The 12,658-nt window shown below is 40.2% G+C and overlaps 1 protein-coding gene across 1 annotated transcript in view; it reads right to left on the bottom strand.

The window, feature by feature from the left end:
* Window positions 1–12,658, bottom strand: part of lrrc75a (leucine rich repeat containing 75A) — a 63,034-nt gene that overhangs the window by 3,883 nt on the left and 46,493 nt on the right. The window contains exon 4 of the mRNA XM_063493569.1: window positions 382–655. Within this exon, the coding sequence (XP_063349639.1) occupies window positions 382–655 (274 nt within the window). The remainder of the gene's footprint in view (window positions 1–381; window positions 656–12,658) is intronic.

The raw sequence follows: 12,658 nt of genomic DNA, 5'->3' as shown, positions 1-12,658 counted from the left end.
ACTTTCTCTCAGATATTATTTACCCATGTTTTGAAGAAAGAAAAACCAAGCTGCTCTAGCTAAGTGATAAAAAGCCTTGGTTCTTAAGGTGGAAACCTGGAATCATTCAGGAACTACTGGGAGACTGATTTCAGCACTGAACACTAGTGAAAAATACTTTGCTAAAAGGATTATTAGTGACTTGAATTTTATATTGTAGGGCTATCAAGGCTCAAAATTAAATTTATTTTGGTTTAAGCAACAGTTTCCCCTTTTCTGGAGTTTCCTTTATCAAATATAAGTATATAGTATGCAGCTTCAGACACTCCTAACATCTGAGGGATCTGAGTATATAAAATAGTAAAAGCACTGTATGAAAACATTGATATCTGACTTTCTGACCTTCAGGGCGTCTGTCAGCTCCTTCAGAATCGCTCTGGTCAGCCTGTTTCCGTTCAGTGCCAGAGTCTCCAGGTGTGGGAGAGAGGCCAGTGTGGGGAGCAGCAGGAGGAAAGCCTCGTCTGTGAGCTCGGTGAAGCCCAGCTCCAGGCTGATCAGAGTAGACGCGTAGCGCTGCAGGTGCGCACACAGACGCTCCATGTCCCGAGCTGTCAGAGGGATGCCGGAAAGATCCAACGCCCCGCTGGATGGAGGGGCTGACAGCACTGCCTTCAGACTGGAGACAGACAGAAAATGATGCTCTGTGTCAGTTATGAACTCCAAAAACGTTGGATGCTTTGCAAAATGTAAACAATGAAATGATTAATTAATGATTTGCAAATCTCACGAGTCCATATTTTATTCACAATAGGGCACAGAAAACATTTAGAATGTTTACACTGAAACATTTACAAATAATTGCATTTTGAGGTAAATTTCACACAGCACGTCCAGCGTCTCTAAATAGGGGTCGTGTCTGAGTACTCTTACTCTGTAAATAATTCACTTTCTGACCATTTATTCACAAATAATTGTTATTGTGTAGCATTATATCAGCCAACTCCATTAGTCATAGAAATGCTGCAGCTTCACAATTTTTACAACAACAGAATGGCAACATGTGAATAAAAAAGAAAAAAAGGCAAAAGTGGATAAACCTTTCTTTCCTCATTTCTAAACTCAGTGGCTCACATCATCTGTGGCTGTGCAAGTACTGACTGAGATTCCACTTTTTCCACTTCTAATCTCTTTCTGCCTGATTTAAAGTCTGTTCAGCTCACTGTGTGAAACTCATTGGATTTAAATGTAAAGTAACATAAGGCCAGAACTATCAGTGACATTAATAAGTCCTTGTGCAGTCCCTGACAGAGAAAATTGTATTTAATATTCAGTCATGATAAGTCGTATCACAGCTACTTAATAAGATCCAACCATCCAAAGATCTCTGCCAACCACCATCCAACTCATACTTGTCTGTCTCAGACGTCTGAAATAAGCTTCAAAACTAGAAAACAATATGGCCACACTGCATAAGGTCAAGTACGCATTGTACATTGGAAGCTAATGGAAACTACAGAAAGAGCAGGCTGGGGTTAAAGGGATATCTGGGGGCACACAAGCAGAGAGACAGACACACTAAAGGGATTTAAGGCTTAAGAAACTGAAGTGCGCTGAATTAAAAAAATTGCCATTGAGCAGCAAAACACCCAAAGCTTTATACTCTCCAACTGCACGGATGCAGCTAAAAATAAACCCAGAGGGTTGCCTGGTCGAGAATTACATAATGAACGGAGCACAAAGAATTCATCTGGGGTCGGGTGAAAAGGAAAGAAGAATACTAATCAGAAGTTTCATTTTGCCATCTTGCAAGTGAAAACAATACTTACAATGCCGACCGGAGCAGTCAGCCAGCACCAATTATCGCTCGCAAATAACACACACATTGTTGTGACGTTCTGGGACACACACAAAGGAGGATATTTAATTGAGGATTAACCCACTGGAGGTAAATCTGCTTCTACCAGCCACTATGGTGGTGCCACTGCCAAAACTTTGTGCCACGATTTACATCGATGGAACATGAGACCTTCAGCTCTGAGCAGCACAAAGCCTGCCAAAGGTTTTCTGAGAAACAGGTAGCTGTGAGATTTAATTGTTATCATCAACAGCTGAGTATGTTTATCTACTCACATACCAGAGGGACATGAGAGGCATCAAAGGCAGAGCAGCCTAAAGCAAAGCAGTGGGTCAAATTTAGACCTCCAAAAATGTTTTCCTCACTATCCCATACATTCCAGAAAGTCTTCTGTCGCCAGAATGTATTTTTAGTTTGATTTGTGTGGGGGAGGGGAACCTGCTGTCTGTCTCTGGTATTGGAGTGATGTGTTCATCCGTCTTTGTCACAGTGATGGTGGGGTCAGCAGAACCAGCATCCTATCGCTGGGGTTTTTTTCTGCGGGTCTTGCTCTAAAAAGGTCATATCTGTCACATATACAACCCGAGGCCAATGAAGGCCATACACATATAGCAAGAAACAGCTCTTTTAATTAGCATCAGTATGCTATGCCATGATTTTCCACATTGTCCCTTTATGTCAGGGGTGTCCCACCAAAGACTCCAATCTGATCCACTGAGCGAGTTTGGAAAATGTAAAGACTTTTAACAATTTACTCATAAGTTTTACATCACAATAAAGACTGTAAAAAAGTAATAGATAAACAATAAATGACATTCCTGTTTTTTTACTCTGTGGGTTCAAGTAAATGAAAAAAAAAAAAAAGAAGAAATACTCTGTCATTAAAATACATTTTCCAATTTACAATTACAGGACATTCATACCTTCATTTTACACATTTATTTCTTACACTTTAAGCTCTAAGACTCTAAATCACAGCTATTAAATGTGTAGTTAGACTTCTTTTCACTGACAGAAAGGGGAGTTTCACTTATCCAGCCCACTTATGGCCAAAGTATGCGGCCCATGAAGTAAAATGAGTTTGACATCCTTGCTTTTGTACAGTGTTAGTATAATGTATTTAAGTGCCTCTTGATGGGTTTGTGCTTCTCCTGTTTAGTTTTGTTTGCTTCTCTTGAATATCCACCTTCTGCCTCCATGTCCCTGAAACTCTGGTTTTTCAAACTCTGGATGTGAGGTCTATTTCTGTTTAGCTGTCCAAGAGATGTTCCAGTGACTGTGAGAGTTTTTGTCTATCTGTCATGGCCCAGAGTCTAACTCCGTGTTTATGTTTAAATTTATTAATATTCTGTGGTTTTGTTTATTTTGAGTTGTTTGCGATTATCCCTAGTATTTTGTGTCCTCTGTGCTCTCCTGTTCCACATTTCAAGTTCCTATGTTCTGTCTCCCCAGTCTGTGTTAAGTTTGCATGTTCAGAGTTTTGTCTGTGTTTCCTGTTTTATTTTGAAGCTCAGTTTCTCTTGTCAGTGTTTCTAGTTTCGCTTCCCCTTGTCTCATTATGTCCAATTAATCCCAGCCGTGTCTCCCTCCTGTCTCCCATTCCCTGATTGCCCTGTGTGTATTTAAGCCCTGTGTTTTCTTGTGTTGGTTTGTCTGTGTAACTCCCTGTGTGGTTTCCCTGAGTCTCCCTGCAGCGCGATTTCAGGTCAGTTGCTATTAGTTTTCTCCAGTTTAGGTTATCCTCAGGTTCTGTTTAGTTCACCTCCCTAATAAAACTCACTCGCATCTGAAAGCTGCCTGCACCTTGGGTTATTCATTAAATTCCACACGGCTTGCCCTGCTAGCCGTGACGCCATCATGTGTAAGAGGTAATCTTGGGATACTGGGCATATTATAAAATAACTGGAAGTCTTAACGATGACCTGTGCAAAGTATAAAAAAAACCAAAAGCCAATAATTTCCAAATAAGTTAGCCAAGTAGTAAGTCTGTCTCCAACCAATGGCAGTCTGCAGAGTTTTTCCTGTTAAGAGTTTTTCTGTTGCCAAGTGCTTTTTTTGAAATGTGTTGTTGACTTAAAATTCCAAATAAGCACCAAAACAAAACTACAGTAAGGTTTTGTTTCCTCATGTCTTTGTACATTTAGTCGAAACAGTTTGAATGAACAGCAAGTCACATTTCTTTTTAAATTTACATTATACAGCCTACGTTTTAGTCCTGACCTTCTTGGATATTGGTATTGGGGGACTGAAAATATTTTCAGCCCTGATTTATACAGTTAAAACTAAAAAATCCCTTTATGTTCTAAAGATGCTGAATGTCTAAAGCAGCTTATACTTAAGTTTAACAAGCCAGAACTTGAGAATTTGGGGCTTTTTTTTTTTTTTTTTGGTTAAAAATTTATACTATCACTTCTCCAGCCTTGCACAGGTCTACAGGCTTAACCTTTGTCACTTGGAAAATTCTCACCTCACAAGGAATGTGGAGCAAAGACAGTAAGATCCTTGTAAAGGGAACTAGAATCAATCAGATCCTTCAGGTGGATGCTGGCGTGAATGACATGCTGAAAGCAGCAGCAAGAAGCAGCACCGCATTCAAGTGAGCGACGTGGAAGCGGCTATGCAGCAAAACAAGCAGATCACTGATAGTTCACATACACCGACATGATTGAACACTGGATATGTGTTGCGGTGAGACCAGTATGTCATGTGAGCAGAGCTGCCCGTAAAATCCTTTCATCAAGCATCCATTAAATTACAACTTTACAGACTTTTGGACAAATTCCAATGAAAATGTAAACAGACTTGCAGCACGCTGTGTTCTCCAATCGACAGTGTGCAGCTGCAATTTCAGCCTCTGGCCTCGATGTGACAGACAGCATGTTAACAGCCTGGATGGCTCTCGTCTGGTTTGTGCCCCTTTCACATCCTTTCTCTTTGTTTGTAATGGATATGCCTTTCTAGGATGGGATTTGATGAATTCCCTGAAGAAGTATGCAGCCTGACATCTTAGGGGATCTTAGCAAGTCAGTGCAATTTCTTTCCTCAGTTACTTACATCTCAAGGTCAAATGTGAACAAAAGAAAATTGTAGGATTGTACAACACTTTAGCGATGTAGCAAACTAAATGTAGAAAAAGGCTGTTTTAGCAGAGGCTAAATCCTGACACAGAAGCCCAGCCACTGGAGTCTGTTTAAATCAAGCCAACATATTCTGGTATGCGTATTAATCCACTGCTGCAAATAGTCCCTAACATTGATGCTGGTACTTGTGTGAGTAACCTTTGCTAAAACCCACAGGAGCAGTTTTAGAAAATGGCAGTCTTAATAAGTTATATAATCACCAATCAAATGTGAATTAGTGATATTAAAGATTCAATAATGTTGGCGACATCACAGCGAGGTCACCGGCCAGCTTCAGCACCCAGTCTCTCCCAGGCTGCTTCTTCAGTGTTTCTCCATGTAATTTCGGTCTCTGCATAAGTGTGCAGGAACCAGCTCTCAAAGGGTCCTTCAGACTGGATGGATTGTTGTAACTGGCTAGCAGTGACTTTTAATTGGTCAAAATAAGAGTCAAGTAAATCACTTGAGTATGGTAGTGGTCTTTCTGATGGGGGAAAAAAATGGTAATGCATATGACCAAATGTGGTTTGTACAGCAGTTAATATAACTGGGAAGCTTGGCCATTTAAAAAAAACAACAGTGAGAGAAAAATAGTCCACCTCTAGCTACTTACATATGTACTTTATAATTCCTTACAGGAAACAAACTTAGAAATAATGCAAATAGGGTGGAAAAACACCTCCAGGCTATTGTGGCCACCCCTCACAATCTGGGTATCAGACTTCCTCCCACATTGGCCCTAGAGGTTTGTGCGGCAACCCAGCTCAATGCAGCAGCCCATTTCCTCCTTTCTAAGTGAAAGTGTGCTAATTAGTTAACACAGCTGGTGCAGCGATGCCCTCAGCTCTCCATTACACGTGGTTTGAAACCGTTGATCTAATTGATAGAGCTCATAATCTCCTCCCATGCTCACTGCTCCACCCCAGCCCAGCTCTATCTGTGCGGAATGTTTTTCTGCCCTGAACAGGAAACAGACAAACACACACACACACACAATTGTAGAAAAGCACATTTATACACTTATCAGCCTGAGGGCTATCTTCAATCATAGCCCTCCGTCTGATGTGTCATCAGCTTGGACAAATGTTTCTGGACTACTTTCCCATGGTTTGCCGCCCTCCCCGGTTTAAAATAATAAATAGAACAGACAAGCCTTGCAGTGTACCCAAAACAGATAAGCTGCTGAGAGAGCTCATGATACATTTGGCTTCAGATCAGAATCCCACGCTTTAGAGAAAAAGACACACCCCCCGATCAAGCTGAGATCCCCTCTCCCCCAGATGAAAAACAAACAGGAAGATGGTAGGGTAGGTCATTTGAGGCATATAGACCAGAAATGTAGACTTTTGACAGTACTGCTTTGGAAGTATTACATTAGAGGGTCACAGCTACTGTTGTTTTGTTTATCAGAATACCAGTGGAGCACATTACAAAGACCTATATTAACAAATGTAATTTAAATCATTTAATCTCAAAGTGCTTGTTGATAAAACACCAACAAGGTCATGTTCCTCTATGAACAGAGAGCTGGTGAGTGTGGGAAGGAAGAACTCCTTGTTCACAAGAAGACTCCACCAGCAGAGCAGGGATTAGGCAGGGGTAGCCACCCACATGACTGGTTGGGAGTGCAGAAAAAGAGAGCAAAGTGCACAGAAAGTAAAAAGAGCCAAACTTGGACTAGGAAAACACACCTACAGTCTGCTTTGGAAATCTCATTGTGAGTTTTTCTTTTTCCTTTCTTTCAAAAAGAGTGTACAAAATCTGAATAAAAGTAAAAATAATGTAGTAGTTATATTAATAACACTTTTATGGCCCTTGTCATAGTATGTCAGTCATATTGAGATAACAATAAAAGATTATTGTCAGTAATAGAATTATTTGGCTTGAACTTACAATATGATCCTTTAAATATCCTTACTGTAAACACAGTTAGCCAAAAGGTTCTTTCAGCTGTTCCTTTACTCAAAAGGGGTCACCACAGCTGGAAGCACCACGTCTTAATTTGACAGTTTTTTGTTTTTTTTTAAACAGTCACCCTTCCTGATGCAACTTCTAAGCTTTTTGTCTCCCCTTGGAATTGCACCAGTGATCCTTCCCTTATTGGGCAAATGTGCAAACCCCTACACTATTAAGTTAAGTTTAAATTTCACTCACAATCATAATATGAAACAATAACATGAAGTCTGACACTGCGGTGGTTCAATGGCTAGCACTGTTGCCTAGCAGCAAGAAGCTTTGTATTTAACCTTCCTGTGGTGTGTCCAAACACACGCATGTTAGATTAGCTGGTGGTATGGTACATGGACTGCAGGTTTGTCAGAGTCAAGAGTACAGTCACATTACTGAAGTGCATCATTAAGCCCCCCGTCCATCACTCCTATTGCAGACACCAGCCTTTTCCTCCTTTTCTTAGACTCGGGGTAGCCTGGTCACTACACTGACTCACTACACCTTCTTGTGGTGCAAACCAGTATTACCAAGAAATTACAGTCCAGACATGTTTTAAAATGTAGTTAATATCTCTGCAGTGCATCACATAGATGTTTCTGATATAAATGACAACTTCATGTCAGTTGTTTCTTCACATTATGTTGATAGTTTTAGTTAATTTTAAAAGCTTTATCAACTATTTTCATTTACAGTACCTTTAATTCTTCTTATAGCTCTGTGGGGTGCTATTTGCCTTGAACACACTGTCATTCTTGAGTATGAGCTGGATGTGACCTGGTATGGCCTAACTGAATATGAATATTATATTATAATATGTTATAATCTAATCTATTATACATGATCATATTTGGAGACCAACAGGCCCAACGTTCCCATGCTGATAGAGGTTACACAGGTCATCGGACTAATTATAACACTGTATGCTATACTCCTCTACTTTTCCCCTGATGTGTGGTCTGTATGGAAAACCCCCAAAACAGGGGCCTCATCATTGCCTGAATTTCATATCGCATCTCAGAAAGTGCCAGTTTTGTCCCGGCGCATCTTCAGTACGTCACTGTGGGGCTGCGTTTCACCTCCATCCCTGCACCATCCTCTTCGTGTCTGTCTCATTCTGACTGCATCTCTCGATACGATCTGTCCAGCTACATATATATCTCCGTAAACCCACATCACACACAGTCTTCTCTGCGTGATCACTTTCGCTGAAAGATCTATAACCACCAGCTTCTTTCCCAAAAAAGATTCACAAGGTGAAACTAGGTAAAGCTGTGGCATCCTCTTCAGACAGGAAATGTATATAAACCCAGCAGGGGAGGCTGGGATGTAAAGTATATTAGACAATGTTCTTAATACAGATTCAAATCCTGATATTTTTTTCTGCTCTACCTGCCTGCCTGTGTGTCTGTCTGCATCACAGATCATTTATCACCCAGTCAGCTGGTGTATGTGCTCTGTGCTGTGACAGAGAAGGTGACGATCACAAACCCTCTTCTTTAGCTCCTGTGGAATGAGGCATAGAAGTTCTGAGTTCTGCTGTTACCTCACAATCGAGCAGAGAGAACTTTTGTGATTTGTTCGTGTGAGACATTTCAAGAGTCGTTACTGACTCCTCTCCAGACGCCTAGATCTCTAGTTGTATCCAATCATTCTCCATCAGGAGCCGCATTTATGCAGAGTCACTTTCCAAGTAATCACTACAGCATTTGATTAGGATGATTTCAACCAGAGAGAAGTGAGCTGGGGAAGTATGTATTATTAGACAAAACACTAAAACCACCTACCTGATGCTGTGCAGGTCTGCCAAAACAGCTCTGAGCTGCCGCAGGACCCATGGGAGTTTTGCTTTGCAGTGATGTTTAGGTGGGCGCTAGGTGTCAAATCAAAGCCTTCAGTTTTCCAGCAGATAGCTGCGTTTCAGCATGATGATGGGTGTTATTCACATGTCACTGGTGTTAATATTGTGGCCGATCATCAATTTCTCATGAAACAGTGTGATGTCTGTTTTTCCATCTTGTTCAGGTGACGCACACGCGTATCTCCCTGGTGTATTTGTTCAAGTAGCTGAATCACAAACACCCGGTGACTCATGTAAAGCTCTCAGCTTCCTTGGATTCTTTCACCGATATTCAATGTTATATTTACATTTATATTTTTATGAAGTGAAGTGTCTTTTTTTTTTTTTTTAAGTATTCTATGGACCATTTATGAATTAACACAGCAACTAGTAGCTGGAAAAACAGAACCGATATTTTTCACAAGTGTTTGGTCAGTGCTGTTGACCCATCCATCCATCCCAACATCTCTGTTGCTTCGACTTATCAACGTGGTCCTGACATTTATTCCATTCAAAGGCCCTGACACCATGAAACACATAGCTTTAGACTGTAATAAGGCACTTTATGGGGTATTTGCATTTTGAAAATTACTTTGAAAGCTGACTTGCAGCATAATCAGAAACTATTTGGAATTTTCTGCTTCATTTTCTTTCATATGTGAATCTGGACATAATCAGCATGTTGAAACTGCAAATGTTCTCAGTTAAACAGCTGTTCTGTCTACGAAAATCACAAAACCATACCCATTCAATTTTTCAAAAGCAGCAGCTTTTTTAAACTTTAAATTTGTTTTGTGAGCAGCAAAACCACAAGATTTATATTTACTCAACTAAGACCTAACTCAACTATAAATTCACTGTAATTTATTGAAGCACATTTGCTAATTTCCACATTTATTCCACTGTATTTTGGAGTCTAATGATGAAGTCTGCACTCTGGTCAATCATTTTAAAGCCTCAGTTCTTAATTATTTTTTAGATGTAATAAAATAAATTCACTATTTACTTATGCTAAATAAATAATTATGATCCTGTCCAATAGGACATCTAATTGAGAAGTTTGGGAAATAGACTGGCAACCAGTCCAGGGTGTACCCTGCTTCCCACCCACTGTCTCCAAGGATAGCCTCTAGCTACAGTGTGATCTGAGGAAAAGTAGCTTTAAAAATAATTAGCCAATTATAAACTAAATAAGATTAATTGCCTATCGACACCTATTGGTCACAGGTCCTATATGCCTTAGAAAATTGCCCTTTGTCTCCAGAGGATAGGTCAGCAGAATGGGCAGTAGGCTTGACAGCCAATTTTTCCACATAGCAACTAAACAACAAGCAACTAAAGGGCACCAACAACTGCAAATACATACAAAGTATGTTTTTGTGGCCTCTCATGGCCAACTGCTGATTACTGCATCTTTAAGTGCCAGATACTCTGAGCTCTAATCAATTTTCACTCTTATAGAAAAAAAAAAAGTTTGATATAATCAAAGATCGGAGATATTTTTTTAGCCTAATAATGTCCAGAACAAACAATGACTGCAGCAGATAGTTTCGATTCAGTGATGCATCTAGAAAATACACTGAGATCAACTGACAGCAGCTCTGTACAAAGTGTCTTTATCTGTGCCGGGCAGTGGTGGGGCTCAGTGGGTAATACCATTATTCACACGGCTACAAGAGGTCATTGGTCCACTGCGAATAAATATGAGTCACAAACAGATGACAGTGTTGTATCGTGGAGGAGGACAGGGCTGCAGAGGAAAAAAAGCAAAGCCTTAGTCCCGCTTTATCTGATTCCAGTGTACTTAAGTATGCATATTCAGCCATGCCAATGCGTTTATAGTGTGACTGCTGAGGCTTTATGTCACTGTTCAGCTGTCGGCTTTACTTCACAGACACAAACAGCAAAGGTTACATTTGAATTTCCTGGCGTCACCACAATGCTTTATCTGACTGGGCTGATCATGTTTCCACCAGTATGTGCTTTGCAGACGAGAGTGGACAGACCCTTTGGCGCTTTTCTTTTCTGAAGCAACAAGAAGGTGCCGGGATGTAAGCGTTTTGGTTCATGACGCCATCTGGCCGCACAAATTCACTGTTTCTTCTGAGCCTTTTGAGAGCACATCATTAAAATTAGCCTGAATCACCTTTTCTCCTGGATCTCCTGCTCTCGCTGCATTGCCATTGGTTGTGTGCTCATCTCCTATATTTTTAGAAATGGGTGCTTCATTGTTTCCTCTTTTCTTTTCTGTGTGGTATTAGCAGACATTGTAAAAGGCAGATCAGTCTCTGGGTGACCGTGCTGTACAATTTCAGAACCACAGAGGGCAAAGAGAATGATTCATAGGGCGAGTCGGGGGGGGGGGAAAGATTAGGATTAAAGCGGAGAAAGGAAATAAATCCAAGTGCTTTTGAAGTGCTGAGATTAATTCTGAAACTTCATTATCTCCCGATTGTACGTTATAGCTGGCATTAATATTTCAGTGCTATTCTGATTAACAAATGGACGTTCAGATTCAAAAAAGACATTTTTAAGGCATTTTTTTTTCATACCCAAAGCAATCCAGCATACATGCACTAAAGTTTTTTAATAATCCAAATTTGCAATTACCTACTTCTTACAATTAAAGGAAAATGAGACAAAAGGGTTTAGGGGTACTTCCACCTGGCCATTACATTAGTGTGGATATTAAGGCCTTTATTAAGCTGTTACTTTACCTGATTCACTCAGTCTTGTATCTTGTTCCTCAGGATGATTTGCTGTCCAACTATAATAGCAGTCATTGTCCAGCGGCTCAAATTTTAGAAAAGCAGATTTGAGAAGCACAGCTGAAATAGCATTTTTATGACATTAACAATATAACCATGAATCTTCCTCCACTATTGTTCAATTTTAGGCCAAGACCATAACAAATGCGTCCGTATCTAATGAGAATTTGATGGTTTGATCCAGGAGTTGAAGCTGTATCACAACTAGTTTCATACAGATGTCAGGATGTTAGTGGGACAGTTTAAGCTCTTGATGGCGACTGACCCGGAGCCGCACCTAGCTGTGTGTCTGAGGTTAAACAGGATTATTTTATTATTTTCATATCACTGTATATTCAGTAACTGTGTGTGTTTTGAGCTAGGAGCACACTTGTTACCAAATGCAGTGGTCTGAAAAAAGAAAAAAAAAGTGCTGCAAATTCGCCCAGCGAAATTACGTGGTCGTGTGAATGGCTGCATTAAGAAAAGCTGACTCAGGCCAGATGTGATTCCTTTTTGTGTGTGTGTGTGTGTGTGTGTGTGTGTGTGTGTGTGTGTGTGTGTGTGTGTGTGTGTGTGTGTGTGTCTCCCATTTGGTTCTTTAGCCATCAGATGTGATTCCTAAATATCACAACACACCTGACATCTGGTCTATAAAGTGTAGACCTGAGCTGGTACAAAAAGACTTACCCTGAGTCAGCGCCCATAAAAGTCAGCCCATAAAAGATCTAGCTGTAGACATTCATATGTATCTGGATAGATAACAGAGCAAGGCCAAAAAGTAAGCCAAAGCTGTGGTCATCCCTGAAGAATGAATACAACTCAAAAGTTCTTATACTGTATAAACACACTTAAGGCTTTAGCTACCTTAGCTTTTCTAAGTGAGTTCACCTGAAGTTAAACATTTCAAACTTGACTCACTAAATATGAGAAAAGACAGCATAAAAAATAGACTTGAAAAGTGAAGCTAATGTGGAAAGGCCTTACGTCTGCATACTTAATGGTCATCTTGATCTTCTATAGTCCATTCCATAAATCAGTTTATGGCTCAGTCACTCATTTCAGGTCACAATTTAAAAAAACAAAAAACAAAACCAAAACCAAAAAACACATGTAGTCAATTTTTGTAAATTTGGGTCATTTTAAGTGTCAGAAGCGTAAAATATCCTTT

The sequence above is a fragment of the Pelmatolapia mariae genome, linkage group LG14 (genome assembly GCF_036321145.2).
Source record: "Pelmatolapia mariae isolate MD_Pm_ZW linkage group LG14, Pm_UMD_F_2, whole genome shotgun sequence".
Lineage (NCBI taxonomy): Eukaryota > Metazoa > Chordata > Actinopteri > Cichliformes > Cichlidae > Pelmatolapia > Pelmatolapia mariae.
This window is presented reverse-complemented; position numbering and strand designations above follow the sequence as displayed.